The following is a 26,091-nucleotide window of genomic DNA, read 5'->3' as shown; positions in this document are numbered from 1 at the left end:
AGTCACTGGACTCGACCTCTTGACTGTGTTGTTACAACGCATTCTCTCTCCAGACTAGTTTTAAACTGATGCATAGTCAGGAACCCTTTCTCACCACGGTTAAGTTACCTCCTTTCAACACGGGGAAGAAGAATAACCTACAAGTCAACATCGAGAGGCGATCATATGACCTTCAAACAGAAGATAAGAATTTGACTCCTTGCTGGGACAGTTTTCTTTAGTCACTTACTTACATTTTTGACTATACCTTTGCCGATCTAAACCTAACCTACCTTGTCAGATTTAGTCTTCACTATGTTAAACAAACACTGCATTAAAACTCCCATTTGCAACAAGCTTTTCTGACATTGACCGATTATGACGGTCCCAAAAAAAGCATTTTTGCTGTTTTTGCCGTTTCTATTTCAGATGTTGAGGGACAACCATTGACCTTTACTGGACCTCATACTGAGGCGCATGCTGATAAATGTCAGTAAAGTAGTACAGCGTGAAGCCTATGGGTCCTGCCTTTTGTATGTGATGATTTCAGAGCGGTTGGTGCCATTTGATGTGTTGTTGATGGTCCTCACATAGACAGACCAATAGTGTGTTTCTAGGTTTACCTGGTACAATAAGTGTAATATTCTATTTATAATTAATTAATAAGCAAATGTATGTGTCTGTGCAGTCCATACAGTTTATGGATTCAACTTACCTCACTAGTATTAGCTTATGATGGATCAACCCGCCTCTTATCCAAATAATTACTTCTAGCTCTAAAAATGAAGACTGGCTTCAAAACTGTATTCACAAATAAATGTGTGATATGGCTGCATCCATCTGTTATAAATAGATTATATGGGGAAACAAATAGAAAGTATACTTAGCAAAACTGGATTTAATTGTAGCTTGCCTTTAAATTCTATGTTTAAAACTGACTGGGATTTAAAGGTTACACTATCTTTTATGTGTGGTTAAAAAGGCTTACAGGCATCATGACAGTGTTTGCAGACGCAGAGCTCTTCCCTTACAGGCTTATTCCAGAATGCAAGTTCCTTGCATTTTTTAAGGACGAAGACTTTGTCAGTCTTGATTAAAAGCAACCGACTGCATGTAAGTATATCCTTGAAAGGCTTGTCAGGGGCTCTGTTCCTTCTGCTTTTTCCTTTCCTTTCCTTAATCGCCTTCTCTTTAAGAGCTCTGTTTTAGACAGCAGTGAGGCCTCTAAGATGTTTTGTGTGTTCCTGTCTTTTCACACTTATGCTTTTTGTGTGTGCACAGAATAAGATTTTGACATTATAAGAAATGTTACTGTGGATGTCTTCAAAATAAGTGTAAATATAGCCGTACTTTCTTGTGACTCATACTGTATGCTTTTTTATGGTTTATATGCTGCAGTTTTACTTGATGAATGTTAATAAAGGCAGCGCACCAGTGAAGGAACTATACAAGGAGCACATAAGCAGCTTGTGTCATTCAAGCTTGAACAAATGGCTGTGCAATTCACAGACTTTGCCTCAGGTGTCGTAACAATGAGGTTAGGATGGAGTGCAGGCCAGAAGGGTTACAAGAAAAAACCAGTGCTGTGCATGTGATGCTCTCTCAGGCAAAGACATTCATTCTTTGTACTCTTTAGCCTTGCAAAAGTGGCTTGTCGGGTGTACATTATTTTTGCATATATCAAACCATACAAAACCTGACATACAGTGTCAGATGTATAATTCGTGCTTTGCTTATTCTTTGCTTGTGTTTTGATATTTAACTTTACAGAAGGCAATTTACTGATGTTAGTGTTATATTTTGGCATGAGGACTAATACTTATCGCACTATCAATGAATCAACCAGATATTTTCTTAAAAAATCATTTAATGTATTTTAAGCTGAACTGCTGTCAGTATATTAAAGTATGGCCATGTTGTTTCACTTCATAAGTCTCAGGACCATATCAGTAAATTTTTTGTGTTTGAAGGTGAACCTTCTCAGTGGTAAAATGTAAACTAGTGTCTGAGTATCAGTTATTTTGACAGTCCTGCTTGGTAAGCTCGCATGGTACCTACAGTACTAACCACCAACAGGGGGGTCAACCAACAGGCTCACGCTCCATGGTCATTACCAATAAGATTCTGATCATCCCCGTCTAGCGAGATGCAAGTGATATGCAAAGTCTTTGACAAAGTGAGATTTGAAGTTATCATATCATTTGATATTTTATGAAGTTCTTCTCGTGGATCATTTTGAGCATGCAAAATTTATCAGCATCAAGAATTGTTATGTTAATGACTTTCCAAGTTTGAGGGGAATACTATTCAGCTGATCATTAGCAACAATTATGTAGTGTGCATGAAGGTTATGCTTTGAAAATTGAAAAGTGCTTGTAAAATGACAAATATGACCTTGAGTGTAATTTGAGTGAAGATCCATTCGGTGATTTCTGTGATCACTGAATTTATTTTCAGTGCTTGGAATAACAGGAGCTTTTTGACATCTACAACCAGCTTTCATAAGAAAATGCTGTGTAGAAAAAAACATATCCAAGTGTATGGTTGATAAAGTGACAGCTTTTCAGACTGTGCAGTTCTCATCATAAAAAATGTGCTTCATTTGTTTCCAATGACCTCAGCTTGAAAGGAATGCCGTGGTGATAAAGAAGGGTAAATTCATGTCATTAGGTTCATGAAGAGATACTCCTCCACAGCAAAGCTGTAACAAGCATGAAGAGCCTTCTGGGTGTAAAAAGTGCTCACTGATTTACTCTTGCTTATCATTGCACACAGAAAAAGCATTGCGGGCAGTGTGTTACTGTATGTAGATTTGCAAAATGCATTCAGCTAAATGTCTAACAAAAAAAAAATACTCATCACTTTCCTGTTTCTTCAAACAGCAACTTCAAAGACTGAGAAATGAAGCCAATAAAATAAATAAATTAAATGGCCAATTGAGGTTGGCTATAAAAAGTGAGTCAGATGTAGTACCACATGTTAGGTTGGTTAACTCCAAAGAAGAAATCGGCAACTTTTGGAGGATTTTTAATTTAATTTATCCGTCTGATCAAAAAAAGTTTAAAGAAAAATGGTTTGCAGTGTGGACAAATGCACAAAGAGCAAACGTCTCCAGTGTTGGTCATTTTATTTTATTTGCTGCTTAGAACTGATTAGCAGACAATACATCCATAGATCATGAACCAAGCACACTGGCTGATAGCTTAACAATTCATTTTCTCAAAAATGTGGTCTTTTCAGACCTCAGAAAACAAGATGGTGAACTTGAAGCTTCAACATGGAAATTCTCTGCACCAGTGTGTTACTCCACGATCTCTAAGCAAATCTTTTACAGGCTTTTTAGTCACAATTATGGAAAAAAAAAAAAAGAGAGAGACAAATTTCAGCCCAAACTAAAAGGAAAAATGTTTTTTGTTGCAGAAATGTTTACATATAATGTCTTAGTAGTTTCGAGACAAGAAAAAATGAAACCCAGTCGTAAAATAAAGAACACGAATGATAACACCAGGGTGAACACATGTAAATGTGCAAGTAAATTTGGAATCAGAAAAAATAAATCAAATTTTGAATATCTATTTTTAAATTGGTTTATCTATTATTGTTACTTAGAAATGACATATTTCTTCATAATTTCAAATGGTTTATATTTCAGGACCAACTGCAGACTCTATGTTTGTGGTTTGTCCCCATTTAGAGGCCACGCCTGTGCTTCTGATAGTTTTACTTAATCTAAAACTGACATTATCTTTTTTGAGATCATTATTTCACCTTCATCTGCATACAGACATGCACATTACCAGTAATACTTGATCAGTATAGGAGTTTGAACTCAGCTGAGGTTATTTATTTCTCTCTGTGTTGCTGTCTTTTTTCTCCTTTGTTACTGTGCTGTTTTCTGGAGTACCTCTCATATGCTATTATCTATCTGAATATATATAAAATCTTATTTCACAATAACTAGTATGTGAAACCATCAAAAAACAGAGCTAAATGGCAAATACGGGCCCTTTTTGGTCATGTGGCTAAATAAGCACCTGCAAACATCAACATGTAGTGTTCAGCTACAATATTTAAATAGTGTTTTCAGTGTCAGCAATTCTTTATGATACACATAAACATCTTGGAGTGCTTAGTCATTTTTTTTGAGCTCCATGGAAGCAGAGTATGATTCGGTGTAAGGTTGAAAGGCCTTCAGGTGTAAGCAATGTATTATATACACTAAACATGATACCAGATGCACTAAATGTGTAAAAAAGCCAAATAAGCCTTGTTTGCACTGGACATTTTGCAATTTGAATCATCACTGATAAATAGAGTGGGTGTTATAAGACCTGTTTAGATAGATTGGATTTATATTGCTTTTTTCTTCCTGAGTACAGTTGGGTTGAAACAGGGAAGTGGTGCAGGTATTTGGTAATATGGATACGCTCTTTTAAGTAATCTATTGTTTTTGGTTTCTACAGAAACTTTTGTTCCTTGACGTTTGCCTGTAGGGCTGTGCGTCTTCTGGGAATTTCGTGAAGAAGAGCTGTCCGAAGAATATACTCAGCACACGAATGTCTTTGATTTGTCCTGCCATAGCCTGCAAACATTATAGTGCACACAAATATTCACTTTTTCAGCCTGGTGACACAAGTAGCAAAATAAGAGGTTTTTAGATTTTAAATAGTATCACAAGAAAATACTCATTTAGAGCGAAAAGCGCTGATCAACTGGTAAATAAACTATGTGCTGCACATGTGTATGAAATAGTCCCTTGTTAGGCATCACTTCATTGAGTTAAGAACGTGACTATGACTCAGCAAACTCAGCAAACGGCTCTGAAGCTGTGAGCAGGATGGATTCAGTTTCAGTGGAGGTGCTTAGATTTATGTACTGTGTGTTTTAATAAACTGGTGCAGTAGCCAGTCAGAACAACCTATTTTACATTACTGCTGAAAGGTTTTTCCTCTCAATGCTACTGACGTAGTCTATCTTTGCTCTGATTGGCTGCTTGAAAGCAGGTGATCCAGGGAAATAAACACACTGATGAAGTTTTAAGGTCTTTCCACTAGATTTTCCCTTTCAGGCAGTCCCTGCACATGCAGTGGCGCTCATACACGATCCTCTACAGTCAATCAAGCACACATCTGCATGTTCACCGCAAGAGTCTCATACACTGGATATTAATTGACATTTAAGCTTCGCTCCTCAATCATACATCTGGAGTGAATCAAGTACGATTAGAGCTCTTTTTTTATACACGTGAATCACAGTTCTACTTTTAGCAAGTTTCTTTGGTTTTGTTGTGGTTTTTCAGGCACAGTAATTACACCTTATATAAGAAACAAATTGCATATACTGTGTGAAGCATTCTAATTTTCTTCAAGCTCCTCTGTCATCAGCTAGGTTTCTATATCAGCTGGGCAGAACATCATGCTGAGATGAAAATATTTCAGTAAAGCGCTCATTTGATTGTTTGTAAAATAAGACACTGCTACAAATGTACCATTATTTTTATTATGTGAACTGAGGGAGAGGCTTTTTGTTCTGCTCCTTATCCTTTCAGTACTTCTAGTGTGTCAGTCACCAGGGACTCGGATGGCTTGTGAGTGCTTGAGAGGCTAACCCAACCTTTTAAGGTTTTTGCAGCATATAAAACAAGTTATACCATCATCTCATATCCTGGCTTTAATGTTCACATTTAATCTGAAAGGTCACATGTTCCTGTATGTAACACACATTAAGCTGTTGTTCTACAACTCATCCTCTGGCCGCCCTGCTTGTTGAAATGTAATGATTTACAGGGTTGGTGAGTTCATGCTGTAAGAGGTTAACTTGCCTTGGAAACCGATTTGGAAATTCCCTCTAATGTCTGTTTCTCTATCACAGAATCAACACCTGTTTTATTGAAACAAATTAAAACAGAAAGTTTGTGTTAATTGACACCAGTGCACAAACTTTTATTACAATGATATATCATTTCTGGGTAACATGTGAGTAATTTTGACATGAAATACTTTTCCTGGAACATCATCAGCAAGCTGAGCTTGTTAATTCTGCTTTGGTACACAGAGTCCAGGCTTTTGTTTGGCTTAGCAAACATTTGTGCTAACCTCAGTCTCTTAAAGTGACAATCAAAATTGCATTATCTTTTTTTTAATGACATTACCTTATTTGGATCATAAATAAAGACTTTGTGAGCACGCTGGCACCATGTGGATTTATTCTGGAGAATTTTCTTATTCGCTGTTGTTTTTGCATAATTTCTGAACAGCATCATTTCAAATAACACATATTTATATAAACAAAACAACTGGTTTCTATGGTTTTCTCTCAAATTTGTTGCGTTTAAATGTGCTATAGAAATAAAATTGACACAAGTAGGGCACCTTAGTGCTAAATTCATCTATGATAACGCTGAATCCAAAACATTGCAATAAAATAATGCATATATGCATGGCATATACATATACATATTGGCATAGTAGGGACATAGTAGTGCTTATTTTTACATTCCTAGGGCTGCTAATTCGAATTAAATGTCAGCTGCAAAACTCAATTAAAAAAAAATATTTTCTCTGTAATACTGCTTTGTGTTACACAGTTGAGTTTTAATCATTATTTGAAGCTTACAGCGCACACTGGAGCACAAGACAGAAGTGTAATCATTGTTTTTAGTCACGCGGGTGTTGTGGCTTACAGGCGTGTAAACTCAAAGGAAAGGTTTCTCTTCTCGATGTTACACCTAAACCCAACCTAATACACAATGACTGGAGTCAGTAAGCAGAGCTGACTTTGATCTTGGAAGTGCAGAAGACCCAGCCTGCTTTTCCCATGATCTTGTTCCCTGACTTTTTGCCCTGTCAGACCATTGCCCTGACAGCTTTGAACAGGTGGAGAAGAAGGTTCAAACACCTTTATGAACTCTGTGCATCTGTGTGTGGGTCCCAGTGTTCACATTTTCCACTCTATTCCCAGTCATATATTTGTGACTTGTAACGGGTGGAAGGACACCTTATCTACATCAAAGCTTTGCAGGAACTGGCTTCCTCCATCTGATATTCTCATTACTGTTGTGATGCTTGAAGACAGTTCCGTCTGTGGTGGTCTGAGTTAGTCACAGTAGGAAGGAAAGGAAGGCCACAACAATAAATCTGATTTGTGCTGCAGGGACACATCTTTGGTAGCTTCACGAAAGAGTGACAGAGAAATAATGAAAGAAAAACATATGGCCGACTGCATTAGTTAGGCAAGTGTTTTTCTTGACATAGCCATGCTTCAGAGTTGCTAATGGTCAGTCAATTCCAGGTATTACTGTTTGGTTTCAAAATATTAACCAGACATTCTGCTTTGTGACACGTTTTATGTGCAATCATCGTGGTCAAAGTCAGTCTGCTTCTTATCTGTCTTTATTTGTTTCTGTTTGCACAGTGTTTCATTGGTCCATGTTTTGGGTCATGATCACTACAATATTCTCCCTCAGTCCTCTGGCCTGAGAGGACTGAGGGAGAATATTGTACAAATTTACTACAATCTGACGCATGCGTCCAGATATCAGACCACGTGCTGTTTTTCTTACAGCTGTTCTGAAGCACTGTATTGTAAATTTAGACTCCTTGTCAAAGTGAGTTAATTGATGGAAGCACTTTTACCAGCTGTCATTGTCAGCTAAACTTACTTTGAACATCAGCTTGTGTAACTCACTCTGTGTCTCTTCTTTTGTTACACTGCCTTTATAAACCTGACCTGAAGCTGGCTCGAATCTTATTAAGTTTGCAGAAGAAAAATAATGTTGTACTCTTTTATGTTTACTTCTGTTCTCAATATAGAGCTTCTGTGTGAGGTTATATATGGTAGCTTAGTCCGTTTAATCAGTTGAACATCACTGCAAGTCTGACCAAAATATCCTCAGATAACTGTTTTAAAATAAGGAGCAGACACGGAGGGGGGATATTTTTAAAACTCTCAGCAGAAGACATTATACGATGATAAAAGCTAAATATCGGTTCCTGCTGTTCTTTTAAGATAAAACAGATCCATGACACCTTCTGGGACTGTTTGCATGCTTCTGCCTGTACAAGGGAAGGACTGACCTTGGGCTGCAGCTGTTCATCACAATTTGGCAGCATCTGGCTGTGCTCAGGGGTGAGGTGTGCCCATGGGGGAGCTGGGCATACAGAGAGTAGAAATACTTTGTTCTGAGCTGGTTGCATAGAGGATAGGACTAATTAAAGCATAATCCATATAGCTTTCTAGATTAGAAAGATCTATTTCTGTCCTCCAATTGTACATTTAATACACTGAACATTTAGTTCTTCAGTCCTAAAGTTAGCAATTCTTGTACATTTGCAGAATGGCGGAAGAAAAAGAAGTTTGGCACGTCTTTAAATTAAGTACAATATAATATAATATGGTATAATATAATATAATACTGCATGATTAAATCCCAAAAGGTTGATTGTGTTCATCTAGACGTAGCGTTTTCAGTGGGGGAAACATTTCGTCACTCATCCACGTGACTTCTTCAGCTGACTGCAGGTTTCCCCAATCTTATAAACATTACATTTGCACAATAAATGAAACTAGCACCACTGAATGAACAATGGGCTGGGAGGTCAGTTCCTTGATCATTAACATGGAAATTCTCATGACCATTGATCAAAGACCACTGATCAGTGGACACGAGTACCATTCACAGAGACTTGGGCAATGGCTGCAATCGCAGCATTGTAAGATGGCGAAAGATGTACCCTTAAGCCCCCTCCACGATTCAGACGTGGTCTTTCCCTTTTCACGTAAATGGCCTCCCTGACTCGCTGCTCACACTCGTTGCTCTCTGTCCAGGATGTGTACATCCTCATCCTTGAAAGAGTGTCCACTGGCCTGTAGATGTATGGTTTAATAAGTGTATAATACTGTGGCTCTCAGTAGTGTAAGGTGTAAGCAAAGGATTTTCTGTGCTGATTATTAAAGTTTGCATGCATGACTAAATGAATACAGGGTTTCAACCTTTCTATTTCTGCTATTACAGATGTTTTTTTGCAACCCTTTTAAAAAAATGATCAAGTGTTTGTCGTACAGGTGGATTTAAAATGGATTTTTAAGTTACTTTTGTTTAAATCGAGCTTTGCCCTACCTTTAACAATTGTTTTAATGCCATGTAACAGTTTTAGTGAAGAATAGAACTGAAGAGTTTATTTAATTCCTACGATAAAAATAGAAGCACTTGGGTGTGTCACAGTTATGATTTCGGTGATTAAAGATCCTTCTCTGTCTGCAGTTATGACAAAAATGAAACCTGGACTTTCTCAGATAAAGCTGTCGCCTGACATTCAAACAGAAAATAACTTTGCTATCAAACTGAACACAAACAGACTTTCTTAGGTAAGTTGAAGATGTCTGACACGTTAATATATACATTTCTTATTTTAATTCGACAAACTCAAAGGCTATGTCTCTAGCGTGACTTTGCGGCAGATGAAGTTTGCACAGCTGTCATGGTGAAATAAGAATACATATATAAAATGTAACAATTTACATAGAGGATTTCCACCAGACAGGTTGTTCAACTCTGAGGGTTCTTTCTTTAATTCCCTTTTAAGTCTTTTTCATCTTTTGATTTAATTGGGAACATAGTTTCATAAGATACATTAGCAAAGTTAATAGTTGTAACTTTTGTCTATAAAAAGAAACCTCAAAGTCTTTGGAGAAGCATGGAAAAGAGGAAAGAGTTGCACAATCAAAGATGCAACTGGAAACATTGCAAATGATGAAAGCAGCACTCAAAATGAAACACTGAACAAACTGGTCAGCAATAACCACACAGTGCAATCACACGCCACACAAAATGACAGCTTCATTATCCATATGTAGCTTGTCGTGCATGTTTTCAACAGGAAAAGCTGTTAAAAAGCCACAAGGTCTTAACTATGTTTGGCGACAATTAAAACACATCCTTCCTTGTATTATATCTTGAACACACCACTGACTTGAATATGCCTGAGTAAGCATTGGAAATGGTCCAGTCTTATTGTCATGGCCCTTCTTGTCATATTAACGTAAAGTATGTGGGAAGGAAGGGATTACAAATTAGATTTAAACATTCATGTGACAATAGCCTTGACTACAATACACCCACAATGGAAGTAATGACAAAAGACACCCAAGAATGTTCTTCACTATAATCTGAAAACATCTGAAAACCTATTTTAAAAAAAAAACAGATTCCTTCATGAATACTGCTCCTACTTTTGGTTGATATTATAAGTGTTGATATGCAGTTACCCATTACCAGCAGCCTCATTAAAAGAGAGCTCAATAGCACAAGTACTTGACACATTATATCACATCAAACACTACGTCGTATTAAAGCACTTAAAGCATTCGCAGTTAAACTTAACAGAAGCAGAAGTGATTGGGAAGCAGTGCTTAATCTCATTGTAGTGATCTCAACAGACTGATGTAATATGTGGTTAAATTTCTAAATGAAAAACTTGTGATTTTATTGTGTTTTTTGACCCCCCCTTTCTTACTTTTAAGTCAACTTTAATCGCTTTCACATGTTGTTAAGATCTTGTTTTATTTAATGTGAGTCCAAAACTGATTTGCTCTCTTATATGACTGAAAAAAGCAACAAATAGCTTTAAAAATAGCTGAAATATTAAGTTTTATATTAATAATTTCCATTGCAGAAGACTTCCCATCTTTAGGCTCACGGGTCCACATCGCCACTCGCTTGGTACGGCAGCATGATGAACCCCGCAAACACTGCCTCTTCATGTCTTTAAAGGCCCTCTGATCCAGCCTTTTTTGTGCTGTCCAGCTGTGAAGGAGAATCTGTGATTTCTTATAGTCTGAAGGTCGGGGAATTGATGGTTTGATGGTCAGTGATGTATGAAGGACTGCAGTCTACCATTATACACAGACATATATTGACTTTTAGTCTGAAGCAGTTCAGCACCGATGGTTTATGTGCAGAGAAAACCTTACTTGACGTAGGTTCTTGTGTTGCTTAAAATGCCATCTTTTTGTGCATCATGTGGTAAATCTTCCAATTTTTTTTGTCTTCATTATTTTGTCTCTTGTTTGTAAGAGTCTTTTTTATCTTTTTGGGTTGAAGTCTGTCCATTTTTGCATGTTTTCTACACTGCGCTTACAAAACGGGACAAGCTCTTCTGTTCTCTGGACCATCTGTTAAATTGTCACCCATGGGGATGCTTAGATTTAACCAACCAATAAATCACATTGCATCACCAAAAGCCAGAAGCGGTGCATGAGTTTGGGAGGCAGCATCCTACAACAGATCATCCGATTTTTTTTCTGTTCACGCTCTGCTGCACCGTTTGATTGACTGATTGTCTCTTCGAGTTCTTTTCTCTAAACATAATGCTTTCATACTGTCCCGTCTGTCTTCCCGTTGTTTTCTTGTGTCTTCTTTTTAAGGAAAGAGAGCTTGTGTTGTGTGTTGAGGATGATTCTCTTTGAATAGCCAGGACTGAAATGCACCTGTGAAGGTTTTCAGCATCATAATAACCACACTGGCTGCTCAGATCTAAGGACTTTAGATCTGACTCAGGCTTTAATCTTATCTCAGCTGCTGATCCCCAAGTATCAGTCTGATGTGTGTTATGTGTGTTTGTGTGTTCATCTGTAAGTGAAACATTCTTGCTTTTTTTTGTTGTCCCTTATCGGTCTGCAAGAAGGTTTATTGAACCCACTTTATATCCTGTAATTCCTGCTCACTTTCTGGTTGGGAGTACTGTTTTTTCAGTATATTAGCTAAATCCTCTGACAAACTTGCACAGCTGACATTTCTGAGATACTGCCACCTCTCAGCACAAAATCCTGGTAGCCATTGCATTACAAAGTGAGGAAATTCACATGACGGTTATAATTTAATGAATCTCCCTGTGGGTCCTCATGTTTTTCAGCTATACAGAGCCCTGTATATTTGATGGATAACCCCTAAGTTAGGAAGGGTATCTTTGTAAAAGTAGGGCTTCATATATGGTAAATTCATTATTACTTTAACATAGCAGAGAGTTTTTTGGATGTCCCGTCTCCTCTTCTCCCCTTCGAGCGAACTTCACTGGTTTGTTTGTGTGCTGGATCAACAGCACAAGCAGTCCCTTCAATTACAGCCCTCAAGGTACAAATTAGTGGTTATTACACTGGGCGGAGAAGCTTCCCATTTTCCACTCCTTCATCTAAATACATATAAACCATAATTCAAGCCTAATGTGGTAATTTCTTGTCTTGTGTTTTATTGTGTTTCATCATATACTGGCTGGTGATGAAATGTTCATCCCTCTGGTGTGATGTGCTCCAGACTGCTGCAGCAGTCGACAGGTGGGGGAATTAAAAGAGGAGGTGGGACACGTATCTCTTCCCTGTCTCATTGCCCGTGGTCATTGGCTCCTGTGAAAGAGGGGACATTAATGACAGAGGGGCCCTTTGTGTGTGTCATGACCAGGCAGGCAATGACATTTAACAGAAGCAGCCAGTTAGAACTGATGGCACGCTTGCATACCGACAGCTGTAGCCTGATGCTCTCTATCAGCATCAGGGAGGATTCAACTGGCCCAAAGCATCTTTTTTTTAACATATGTTGCCCATGGGAGGAAAACAGATACAATGGTGTATTAAAATAGTTGCTTTGTGTGCATTTTCTTTTCTTTTTTTTTTTTTAGAAACGTGGCACAAAGAAATGTTTTTCCTTCACATTACACATGAACTCGAGGGATAAGAATAGAGATCCTGCCATCTGGAGTGTGTTGAGTTTGGTGTTCCAGTATTTGACAGGAAAATCTGTCCGTGTTTAGTCTGTGTTAAAATATTTTTGGCTGTTTATCTTGGATCGTGCCCACATCATTTAAGATCGACCCTTGTCTCAAACCTCAGGTTTCTAGTCTTTCTTTTAGTTTTCATAGCTGAATAAACCTTTGATTCGCCTCCTTGTGCATGTTTTTTTTTCATTCTTTCTTCATCCTTTGTCCTGCTCAGCCTGTAACACAGAGCAAAGGGAAGAGTAGGCCTGGGTTCCTCTGGTTATATTTAGCAATGAACAGATGCAGCGCACTGGAGTGGAACATACTGCCTCTGTTCGCTTTGCTGTGTGCGCTTGTGTGTTTTTGCGTGTCTTTGACTGTGACTCTTCCTTCAAACCCATTCTCCTATCATGCTCTGCTGACTCTGACTCAGCAGCACAACGCAGGACAACTGGGTCAGGACTGGGTTCTGCATATTAAACTACCTTGACAAAAAACAAAGCTTACTATTAACTATGTGCTGCTAACTTTTTAAAAAATGACTTTTTCATATAATACAAATACAAAATAATACTGCATAGAGGAGAAGTGTCAAACATTTAGCCCAGATGGGTCTGACTGGCTTCCTGAAATGCTCCAATCTAGCATTTAGGAACTACAGAGAAGGACAGCATACAGTTAGAAGGCATCAAGTTGTGAAAATGAATCATGTAAAGAGTGGCTAACTAAACTGTGACGACCTGCCATACCACACCAAAGTAAGGTGACCAAGTTATGCGACAGTGTTTCCTTGGTTAAGGAGAGTTGAGTTTGTTTGCGATGACCGTACCGATTGATTGTTCTTTTCATGAGAAGGTTTTTTTGTTATGTTTTTTAAAATTTTGCAGAGAAAGGGGAAAAAAAGTCATAAATACTTTCGGCTGCTTCTTTATTCACGAGGAGCTGCCACATGTTATGGCATATTTTCATGCTGGGTGCCCTTCTTGATGCAATCCTTGCGTGTCTCCTCCCAGAACTGAACAATGTGTAAACGCTACACTGTGGAGGCACCAAGTCCCCTCTGAGAGGCATTTTTTAATGTTTGTCATTTTTCATGTTTGACAAAATAATTGTCAGATTAATAAATACAATGATTTCATTGCCATTCAAGCCGCTCTGTCCCCCCCCCCCCTTTTTTTTTTTGCATTTAAAAAATGTGTTATTCAAAAAATATGCAGCAAAACACAAACACAGTTTTTGCTTATTGTTGTTAGCAAAGTTAGTGTAACTTTTAACTTTTGTGCAGTCGTGACTCTTGCTTTTTAATTGGCCAACAAAATATATATATATGAAAACAGATATAAGGAAGACAGACTGAGTTTTCTCACTTTAACATTGTGTCACTGCCCAGATGGTGTTATTTTGCTGAATATGATGCTGACACTCGGGTTCTCCATGGTCCCATTGAAAGCAGGATGTTACAGTGGGAGTAACATAAAAGGAGTTCTGGGTGTGGCTGGTTATGGAGGTAATTATAGGAGGAGATGGCAGAGGACCAGTCCATAGCTGTATGGCAGACCTATCTGTGATTGTTGTTTTTTCCTCTCCATCCCTGGCACTCTGATTGCAGGGCTGCTAGTGGTGAACATGTGCAGATGACCCTAAAAGCACTTCCTTTCTGTCTCTGTATGTTCATATGGCTATAAAGGAGCGACAGAAATCGTGTGTATGCATTCAGTTCCCATGAGAACAAAAATGTGAGATCCATGTTTAATATCACTACTATCAAGTCTTCTGTATCAGCTGTCATTAACTGGGCAGGGTAATGGATGTGTAATAGCTGGAGATTGCAGCTACTTTATCACACCGAGAGAGTCAAGTGAAGCACATCACTGAGAGCAGGAGTATTTGATTAGTTTTGTCTCTTGCATCCCACCCGATGTTAACCTCTCTCAGACAGCCCCTCCTTGTATTACTGGATAATGTAGAGTTAAATGCTCTCATCTGTAACTGGAGAGTCTAATGTTGACTGACGGGATGTGCTGAGACCCACAGGAAGCTGCTTAAACAATGGAATTTACTGTTTAAGAACCAACATTTCCAGTTCCTTCTCTGTGGCTATTATTTGGAATCAGCAGAGGAAATACAATATTATTTGTCACCTGGAGGAAATACCATTTCTTTGTTTAAGCTCAGGGTTATCAACCTGAGATTGCTTGAAACATTCACAGAAAGCATTTCGGTCCATGCGTGACTTTGTGCCACAGATAGAAGGACGCAGCCAGAGTGGAGCCTTCTCAGTTAAGCTGTGATCGAAAAAGCTATTGAGGCCTTCGCAGTTTTGCAGGACGTTTCTCTTTGTTCATCTCATCCTGATGTAGACCGTGTTATGATGGGGAAGAGCTCTAGATGAACTGTCTGCTAGCTTCTGTAAGTTACTGTTTAAACAGTTGGTTAGTACTATAGCTGAGATGAGAAGGTTAGTGCTACTCTGTGCTGTCACTGCTAACCTGCAGCAGCAGGCCCTTAGCGCACCATTAGGACTAGAAACAGTTAGGCCGGCTTTGACTGAACACAACAGAAGTTTGCACTAGCAGTTCTGCAGCTCTCTGCGTTTCATACCAGCCTCCCTCTGTTTCCAATCACTATGCTCAGCAGCTCAGCCAGCCAACAAAGCCATTCAACTATCAGCAAGGAAATTAACAGGAATTAAAACTTTCTTTAAAAGACAACATATTAGGTAATTTGAAAGAATGACTGGTGGCACCTGGAATTTTTATACCCAAATATCTTAACACGGTCACCTTTGCCTAACACCCTCTGCTTGGAAGTAAACCTTTTCTTAAGCAATAATCCGTCTGTCATCACCACAGGTGCCATTTTATAATAGGCAGAAGTGTGTGTGTGTGTGTGTGTGTGTGTGTGTGTGTGTGTGTGTGTGTCCGTCTGCATGATTGACTGTCCTGCTTTACACATAAGGGCAACTTGCCTACCGTTTAACATCTAATCGGTGCCAGCTGCAACTTCCTCTGGAGAAGGGAGGTTTCTCCAGAGGCTTGCTGGTGTTACAGAGTTATCTTTGGGGATGTTTATGTTTGTTTTGAGTCTACTTTAATGTAAATAAAGTGGAAAACAAGTGTTTAAAGTTTCCATTATTACCATCTTATCATACAATACACACTTTTCTTATGGTAATTACCACTTGCAGAGTATAAACTGTGCAGCATTCTCCCAGAGAGCAGCTGTAATTTAGGGATTCTTTCTGCTATGGCCAGCATGAAACTACGCCTGCTTGTGTGGTCTTTATCTTGGGATTAAACAGTTGTGTTGATTTTTTTTTTCGTTACACATGATTTGTCAGACCTTGGTTGCAGACAGTTTTTATGTGCTGTCCAACTCTTTTTTTACTACTACAAACACCTTTGTGGCAGAGGTGGAAGCAAAACTAAGGTCACTAAGTAAAAGCAGCAGTAGTAGTACAGTATTTTTAAAGGATTTTTTTTTTTATTACATTTTCCTGTGAAATGTGGTAAAGCAAAATTACAAAGTTACAAATGAAGTGAAAGCACTCTGGTCTAAAATCTCCACATCTTTTTGTTTCTTTTTGTTTATGTTTTCTTATTAGAACTCACATAATTGAGATCCACCACTGGAGGGCAGCATCCTCTAATGACCACACATGGCTCATGTCATTTGCAGGTTGGCTCTGTGTTGCCATGGTAACGGATCTGCTGGAATCAGGCTTGCAGGCTATGAGGATTGGAGACACAGAGGGCAGTGTTGAGCTTTAGGATGGGAGATGAATCCCAATCAGCAGCTGAGCAGAGCTTCACAGGCAGACAGCAAACACACTGATATGGTGGATATTTCCTAAAAACTGATGGCAAAAGCTGCTGACTACTTTTACATAAAAAACAATCACAAACACCTCCACAACACCGCTGGTGTTTGGATGCCTAAGCCTGTGGTTTGAATGGCATGTTTATTTCCACACGCTTGATTGACACGCAGTAGCAGTGACTCGTAGTGACGACAGCTGCTCTGTGGTACTATAGTCTGCAGCTGCTTTGCACAGTCTTCTGCTGATGTTTTAGCCAGTCACGGCCATATGTTTGTGTGCTCTTGTCATCTGGCCAGCATGTTTTAATGCATGAGATTTTCTTTTTATCCTCTTCAAATGTCTCTTCTAAAGACAAGCTCTTATGATAGCCTCTCCAATTAACATCACATGATCACGACGTGGATGCATTTTGTGTGTATTTATCTCTGCTTTCGCAGTCAAGTCAATAAATGTGAGAATGTGTAAATCTCTATCTCTTTAGATGTTTAAGTGCACATGCTGCGTCCCCCAGCCTCCACCTCCATTTCCAAATTGAGACAGGGATGCATAACTAGATTTAAGGTTATGTAATGCTGACTGGAGGCATGGAGGATGTGTATAATCCACTCTTATTTGGGTTAAATCCATCTCTCTCCGGCGCTCTCTGTCAATCTGGAAAAGGACAGGGGCCCTTACATATTCACACATCTCTCTTCTGCCTCATCAGACTTGAAAAGCACCAATCTCTGTCACACACAGTCTTTTACCAGCCAGCTTCACAAACTCCCAAGAACCATCTCTCAAAGCGCTAATGTCTCTGGTGTCTCAGATTTTTCCCTGATGGAGTGATTTGATTGTTATGAAAATCAAGAATATCTTCTTCAACTTCTTAAAGGATCTATCTTATCATTTAGACACAGATTCTCTGTCATTTTCACTGACAAAATGGTATGGCATTTTTTGGGCTGCATGTGTTCGTGAAAGACATTTATACTTACTATATTGCCCGTGTTTACCAAAACTAAGGTCTGATATTCATTATTAAAGTAAGACAGGCATCATAATATGTAATTAATTTGATAATATGCCATAATAACTTTATATTACAGAAGATAAGATCAGAAAATATTCATATTTTACATAATAAAACTGTGACTATTGTAAATATGATCTTTGAGGAAAAGCATTTAACCATTGTCTTTTAACTAATTCATTGTCTCGCCTCAAATTCCTAACTATCCAAGCAGTTTTGCTGTAAGGATAGCAATGTTAGTCAGTCAGTCATTAACTACTACAAAGTAAATATGTCCTTTGGTACAAACATTTAGAGGATGAACGCACTATTTCTTGTGATCCTCTATTTTTTTTTTCCTGTAGCAGCTGCAACACATTCATGGATGGAGCCTGTGTCACTGCTCTGTGTGTGGCTTATGTATAGATTTAAAAAATGCACACCAGGCCTAGTAAAGAGTACAAGCATCACAGTTTTGCTACTGTTTATTAGCACTGCTGCCATCCTGGATCTGTGGACAAATCAGGGTTGGAAGGGTTTCTCCAACTTTCTGACTGGGAAGTTCCATTTGAAAATTCCAATTGCAACTCGAGATTTCTGACTTTCCACTTCCATAAGCCCTTGGTTCTTGTTTTTAGACTTCTTCTTTTACCAGAGCAGTTTTTACTTGCTTACATATCTTCTTTTCTTAACCTGATTAAGAGACACCCATTCCTTATGGGCCATTCATACCCACCACACTGGATGCATTATGCACAAACACCAACACAACCAGCTCTGTACCAGTTACATCAGTACTGAGAGTGTTGGTACTTGCTGCAGTATTCTCCTGAACAATAGGTGTCACCACTTTGACAAAACCTCAATAACAGCACTATTACAGGAGGAGAAGAAACCAAACACAGATTCAAGGAAGCTGCACATTTTTTTAATCACATAATTTTCTTCCAGAAAGTTCAATCTGCTGCAGGATCTCTCTCTGTATTATCTATGAATCATTGAGAGGTACACAACCAGCCAAAACAACACCAAAGTGGAACTTGTGCAAGTGGATATGACAGATTACTGTGCAGAATTCAATGACTCTGTAGACTTTACACTATAAATGTATTTTTCACATTACATCACAGATATTAACATTTTCCCATGTTATAAGGTATCAAATCAAGTATGTGCCTTTTTAAAAAACAAAACAAAAAAAGAACAACAGCATTATAAAGACTGTGTTTAGGAGAGATTAGTTGTGGATTAGCAGTAGCTGTATGAGAAAGTCCAGTACATTCCCAGTAACAATACAGCGCTCTTAGCGTACACAATACAGGGATCTCCATTCAGCTCATGGTGAATTGAACAATTCACCATGTCCATTGTTCAAAAAATCTGTGGAACACTGCAGCGCCGTCGTCGCTGAGATATTATCTCCACTTTTTACACCACATCTGGTTGTTTTTGTTGCATTTTAAAGCTTTGTGTCACATGCTGCTGGAAAACCGCTTTAAATAGGTCAAGAAAAAAATTGTGTTTTAGTTAAAGTCCTTGAACATGGTAAGAAATTGAAAAAAAAAATCCAAGGCCCCTTTTTCTTGCTGTAATAAAAATATATCAGAAATTGTGACACGGCTAATATGTATCAAATCAAACCATGAATTTTCCATGAGAGGAGTGCTTATTTGTTCAACATCTTTATAGAAATATTTTTTAATTTTACAGTTTAACTTGCAGAAGGCTGCATCTTCACCACCAAACCATTTGCTCATTTGCTTTGCACAACAGCATTTGTAATTCAAAATTCAGGTAGAATATAAATAAACGGCATATAAAGTGCATGCACACACACACACACATACGCATGCCACAGTGGTGCAGTGGTAATCTGTGATCCACATGCCTATAATCCTCATAAATATTGAATATTTGATGACTTTCTCATTGATGGAGCATGACACCTAGGCGGCCCACCCTCTGCTAACTGTAAGACCCGTGGGAGGGGGGGTTGTTCCCGACAGCGGTCTAATCTCAGGGAAAGCATCTGAGCCAGCAAAACTGACAAGACAGTAAAGGCGCCCGCTAATGTATGTGTAACACATCTTATTTTAGATGAAGCATTGTTTGTATAAATCAAATCGCTACAGACATGAAAACAGCAAAGGATGCAGTGATTCAAAAAGATGTGTGCATGTGTGTGTGTGTGTGTGTGTGTGTGTGCTTGCATGTCTGAGAGAGTATGCTGTTGTATCTGTTTTTCCTCTTACAATCTGACTTCTGCTTGCCTAGCAGGGACCGTAATGATGGTCGTCAGCACTGGCTGGTTGCTAGGTAACAATTACCTGACTGTGCTTTGCTTGCACTGAATTACACGGTGGGCTATGTGTGTGCATGTGTGTGTGTGTACGTGTGTGCACAGAAACTGAAATATACAACAACATAGAATCTTAGCCACTGTCTCCAGTTTTAGGGCAGAAAACACCCAGGAGCAGAATCACTGTGGTATTATTAGCCCAGCACTCTTTCTGAATCTTAGCTGTAAACTTATTCTCAACTTCTATTTTAATATTGTTTTCACAGAGCTTCAAATTTGTGTGTAAACAAACTGTTTTGCAACTGTAATCTCATTCTTTATTCATGTTTGATTTAGATGTTTTTTGTTAATTCTCTGCGCCTTGCATTATTGGTTTTACTTCAGTGTTCAAGTGTTTATGGTCGTGTCCAAGTAGAGGGTGGTCGGGTGGATGTGACGAGGGGCAGATGATGATGTCACGTTACACGAAACCTCAGGATAGATGACCAGTAGTTTTGGTTTTTTTTTTTCCTTCTGATGATTCTGCTTTGTCTCTTTTTTTGTAATGTTTTTCCTACTTCTGAATAGAATTTTTTCCAAAACTGGAAAACCTTCCTGCCTCCTTCCTGGCTTAGACTTCTCCACCCTGAAAAGCCTTTACTGAAACTAAAGGGTTTTAGTAAAAGTACTTCACTGAAACTCTACGGCTATGGCATTTCCAGGTCTAACTGCTCTCTACCATTATGAAGTTCTTATTTGAACTCAAACCATTAACCATTCTATTAACTTGAACAAACTTTTATCTTTTAAATTTTGCTTAGTCATTGTCAAACGAAGGTTAAAAATATGTGCTGTATGACCTGCTCCTTGGAGGTGTACTAATTCAGGAAACAATCATACTGATCTTATTCATAGATTAGAGATACCCTACTGACACTGATCGCTTAGGTCAGCAGTAGTTAGTCACTTCATGGATCAGCTGGATCCCAGTTGACAGAACAATTGGCCCTTTTTATGTTACTGTAATGTTAAATTCCCTCCAAGTCCCATCAGTTGTAAAGTAAACAGTACATCCTCAGTAAGGGCACTGACCCTGGCATCAGGAAGCACAGATCAAGGAGAGACTCCTCTACTATGAACTGATCCCGACAGGAGGCCATGGCACCTCCCCCAAGAACTGCGTGCCAGCTCTCCCAGACATGGATGATATATTTGGAGATCATTAAATGGTCCTAAATGAGACCCTGGCGTGAGAGCGAGCTCTGACCATCTGGCCCCATTGTGAGCGCCGGAGCTCTGTTCAAACTCAGCCAGCAGCATCCTCACGCCTGATTGGATGGTTGATGAGTGTGCATGAATATTCCAGCCAATCAGACAGCCTTATAAACAATTACCCAAACCTCCCTCAGTCTCTACCTTTCCCAAATAAACGGACCATCCTAGTACATAATGTGTGTGTTTCCCTGCTGTAGTCAAACTGTTTATAAGGCCCCAACTCTTTTTTTACATTAGCCCCATAGTAAGCACCACTAATTCTCTTGTGATAATATGTGATAATATTATCACATATTTACTGTATTCTTCACTATGAATCAGATGTATGTGTAACAAGTTATTGTTTATTTACTGTCTGAGAAAGGTCTGGTCCTCTGTCACTATTTGAACAATGGAAATGTCGTGGCCTTTCATGACATTACTTGAGGGTGAATGAAAGCATGTCAGTGGTGAAAAGATGTCCTTTTTTTAGGTTTATTTATTTGAGCTGTTTTTGTCTGGCCATGTTTTCCAGGTCACAAGCTCAACAAGGATCTGAAGCACTATCTGAGCTTGAGGTTTCAGAAGTCTTCTCCTGACCACGAACTGCAGAAGACAATCCGAGCCAACCTGTATCGTCATGCTGTGCCTTGTGAGTATTACTTTTTGTTGTTTGGGTTTTGTTTTTGTTTTTTACATAATTTCTTCATCACTGGCTTATTTTATGGCTTGTTTACCATCTTTTTTTATTTAATCCTTTCCTTTTTTATATAAATTATTCTGTTAGTCTTTATGTTCTTGTCATCATTTAAAATTCGCACAAGCTTTGCTTCTAATCAGCGAAAGGGGAAACATGTATTTTTCAAACACACTCGCTGTCATTTTTCTCATTACTGCCCATTAAAGCCACTTGTGTTGACCACGCCAGAGTACCATTTTTGCAGCTGTCTCACATCACTGTGAAAGATACAAAAAACATGGCTCAAGCCAAACACTCCGCGCTGTGCCAGACTCCACAGCTGGGCTCACTTACGTCACAAACAGTTGGATGTGCGGCTGGGTAACACAGCCCAGCTTTACTCAGTTCATTTTCCTACTGTACTCATGTCACGTTTGTGTTTCCAAAGCATTTGGCTTGAATTGTGTCGGCCACGAGGCTTGAGGCCTTAAGTGTTTCAGCAAAGCAGCACAGTAGATGTTTTCAGCTTGCAAGTGTATGTTAATGTTTCCCCCTGAGAACTTTATCTGATTATGATATGTACAGACATTAATTAAACAGGCACAACAGAGATCAGCATCACCATGACCACTCGCTCCTGTTTCTCTGAAATGGGACTTGGTGTTGGTTTGCATGTGTTTGCATTGCAGTGCTTCCTAATAAAATGTGGCTTCTAGTCTAATGGATTTTTTTCTCTCCCTGGGTCACTCTCTTGTTCTTTGCCTTTTCGCTCTTTGCTCCCCATCTCTGGGTGTCTTTCTCTTACTCTCAGCCATGTGACTGGTAAATCTGCCTCTCTGAGCCTCACCCGGTGCCCTCCCTGGGATTATGATGTTCTGATATATTGAAAATAGATTCCTGTCCGATTATGTGATGAGCATGTTGGACTCTTACGAAGTTCATTGTATGATGGAGAGGCCCCTGTGTGCTAGGACAGTGCTGACATAAACATCAAAACGAAAACTAAACAACAAGAGATTTTCAAAAGAATGCTACTGTAAGGTGGTGTAAGAGAGACCCAAATGATTGCAAGGATTTGTTTCTATTTTTTTTAACTTTTTTTCCCTAAGAAATTGTGGATACAAATAGAGATACAAAGATCACTTCCTTTTTAGAGATAACTGTCGGCAGATGTAGTAAAACTTTTTAAGATGTCTTTAACTGCAAGAAATTAATCTTTGGGTCATTGCATACTGGTTTTTATTTTTGCAAGAGCGCTTTTATTAAGAGGCTGCACTTTTATCATAGCTGACTGATGAAATCCACAAGAGAGGAAATGTACCAGTGCAACTGAATTGTCATCATGAAGGTTGGTTTAAGTCTCTAAGGTCAGTGAGGAGTGAGATGTAGGCAGGACTGTGCCTTGTATGCTCTCTCTCAAAGACTCTCAATGTTTTTAGAGCTCTTATATTGTGCTTTTATGACTTGTGATACAGTGTTTAACTGATCCGTCATTGACCTTAAAGACTCTCCTAACAAATGTGTACAGAACAAACCTCTACATAGCTAAACTTAGCTGTTAACAGGACTAAATATCAGTGTCAGGGACCAAACAGTAAGGCACATGGGGCAAATATGTAAGAAGCATTTTTTTTTTAATCATTTTTAATTAAATGAAAAATTGTAACACTGTCCACAAAATCCCAAATGGTGTAAAGACATCCAAAAACTCAAAATAAATTCAACAAAAGAAAACCCAAGCTGAGATTAGGTTTATATATCTAACTTCACCTAACAATTCAGGCACACGGATTTAATGTAGACACAGGTTAGACAGAAAAGGGTGGGGCACTTAGCCAAACAATAACAACGAACAAACTTAGAAAACTTTAAAATAACATCAGTCAACTAATATTTCTTACAAATCAAGATTAACTTATATCAGATATAATCATATTTCTAATATATATCTATATAGATTTTTTCAAGTCTCCCTCCCAATTTCATATCCCCTGTTTTCAGTCCACTGTTGGACTCTTCCATTTCCTGCTCATATTGTATAAAAATCTCTCTAACCCAGCTGGTCAGTTTTTTGGAGCATGGTGGAAACACTTAGGGTAAATGTTACTAGCAAATAAATAAAAAAGCCTAAGACAGAACTGGTCACTATGTACTCAGATTCGAAAACAAATGCTTTGAATAAAGGTATTATCAAAGCAAGATTATGTGCCAATTTTTTTATTTAATTATGTTTGTGTGAAAGATAAATAAAAAAAAATGAACACTGAAGGGTGCCTGGTGGAGCCACTACAGCCAGTAACATGTTCACATTGGTAATGCTGATATGTAGCTGGTGTAATCTACCAGATTTGCAACAATAATTTAGCATGTGATTAGCACTAAACACTAGGGGTGAGGAAAAAAATCGATACTGTGTAGTATCGTGATATTTTGTTTGCTAATAATGTATCGATACAGGGACAGCAGAAATCGATATTTTGTTACAAAAAAAGTTTTTGTGGAATGGAACATGCTCTGACTTCAGAGCATGTTGTTCAGCTCCTTTTTCTGAGCAAGAATCCTGACATTCCTTCACTGTCCAAATGTGTTTAACTCTTTTTTTGGCAGCAATAAACATGACAGTTTACTTATTTTAATTTAAGACATGTTTTATTTTAATTAAGTTTAAAACTTTTTTATTTAATGTAAAATTATATTTTGTTTTAATTTACTTTCAAATTCTTCAGTTGCTGAAGGGGCTGCATAGTTTTCATAAACTGCATAGTTCACAATAGCTATAATTGTACCAGATGGTTGCATTCAGTTAAGTTGGACTAGACTGTAATACAAACCGTTCAAGTTTGTCAACAATAAAACTGACTGAAATGAGAGAAAGACTGAGTGTGAAACTTTGATATTAGATAAAATGAATATTGATAAAGTTTACCTTTATGTACAGAATCTGAATATTGCAAAATATTTTTAAAAATTGCAATAATATCGTATCGTGCGTTAAGTATTGTGATAATATCGTATCGTGGGATGTATGGTGATTCCCACCTCTACTAAACACACAGACTGATCAACCAAGCTATTGGTTTTGCTGGTTTGGCGTCAAGGTTGTTGAAACGACCGATAAAAATATGAGAAACGGTCATAATAGCAGTCAAATATAATATATACTGACATGGCACTTTGCTGAATATAATGTAATCGGCCAATTACATGGCAGCAAGCTAATGCATTTTGACGTGGTCAAGATGACCTGTTGTAGTTCAAAGCAAAGATCTGAATGAGGAAGAAAGGTGATTTTAAGTTCTGAAAGATTGTTGGTGCCAGATGGGCTTGACTGAATATTTCGCTCCACTGGAATTTTCCCACAGGACCATCCATAGAGCTTGCAGAGAAACACTGGAAAAACATAAAAATATCCAGAAGGCGACAGTATTTTGTATTGTCCTCAGAAGAGAATGGCCAGACTGCTTTAAGCTGATGGAAAACAAACAGTAGCACAATCACTTGTTGCACTTTCTGTATGCAGAAGAAAATGTAAAATTGGAAAATGTTGCTTGGTATGAGTCTACTTCTACTTCTGCATCTAGCTGGTAGGATCAGAATTTAACCATGAAAGTATGGATCCAACCTGCCTTGTATTAAAAATTCAGGCTGATGATAGTGGTGTAATGGTTTTGGGATATTTTCTTGGCACATTTTGGGCCCCATAGTACCAGCTGAGCATTGTTTAAACATCACATCCTGGATGACGATTGTCACTGACCCCGTCCAACCCTTTATGGCCACAGTGTGCCAATTTTCTAATGGTTGCTTCCAGCAGAAAATGTCACAAAGCTCAAGACAGATCAAACTGGTTTCTTCAACATGAAAATGATTTCACTGTACTCAAATGACCTCCACTGTCACCAGATATCTTGCACAGGAAATTTGCATCATGGGTGAGCAGCCAACATGTTTGCAGCAACTACTTGATGCTGTCATGTCAATATGGACTAAAATCTCTAAGGAATGTTTCTAGCAAATTGTTGAATATACATATATTCAACAAGTTATATACCACAAAGAAGGCACTTTGGAAAGCAAAGGGGGTTAAACCCAGAACTGGTAAGGTATATCTCATGAATTGTCTGGGTACGTTGTTGAGGGGACATAAACATCTGTCATTTATCTGAATTTTTTGAGTATTACAGAGTATGTTACAGACTAATTTTTGACACATGACGTCAATATCTTCACACATTTACTATAGATTAAAATCCCCTACTGCTCGTTCACTGGGCATATCATTAATTTGTCATTTTAAAACAATACTATAATGTGACACTTACACTCAAAAATATTTTCCAC

At 38.4% G+C, this 26,091-nt stretch overlaps 1 protein-coding gene across 10 annotated transcripts in view; it reads left to right on the top strand.

Annotated features, from left to right (window-relative positions):
* Positions 1-26,091, top strand: part of LOC146550887 (membrane-associated guanylate kinase, WW and PDZ domain-containing protein 1-like) — an 89,569-nt gene that overhangs the window by 4,477 nt on the left and 59,001 nt on the right. For all 10 annotated transcript variants that reach the window (XM_085260889.1, XM_085260887.1, XM_085260888.1 and 7 more), the window contains exon 2: positions 21,607-21,723. In XM_085260889.1, coding sequence (XP_085117015.1) covers positions 21,607-21,723 — 117 coding nt within the window. The remainder of the gene's footprint in view (positions 1-21,606; positions 21,724-26,091) is intronic.

Source organism: Mchenga conophoros, linkage group LG20 (assembly GCF_057382185.1).
Source record: "Mchenga conophoros isolate Kocher_MC1m ecotype Shallow Benthic linkage group LG20, M_conophoros_male_GT1.1, whole genome shotgun sequence".
Lineage (NCBI taxonomy): Eukaryota > Metazoa > Chordata > Actinopteri > Cichliformes > Cichlidae > Mchenga > Mchenga conophoros.
Note: the sequence above shows the minus strand (reverse complement) of the source record. Positions and strands in the feature narration are given on the sequence as shown.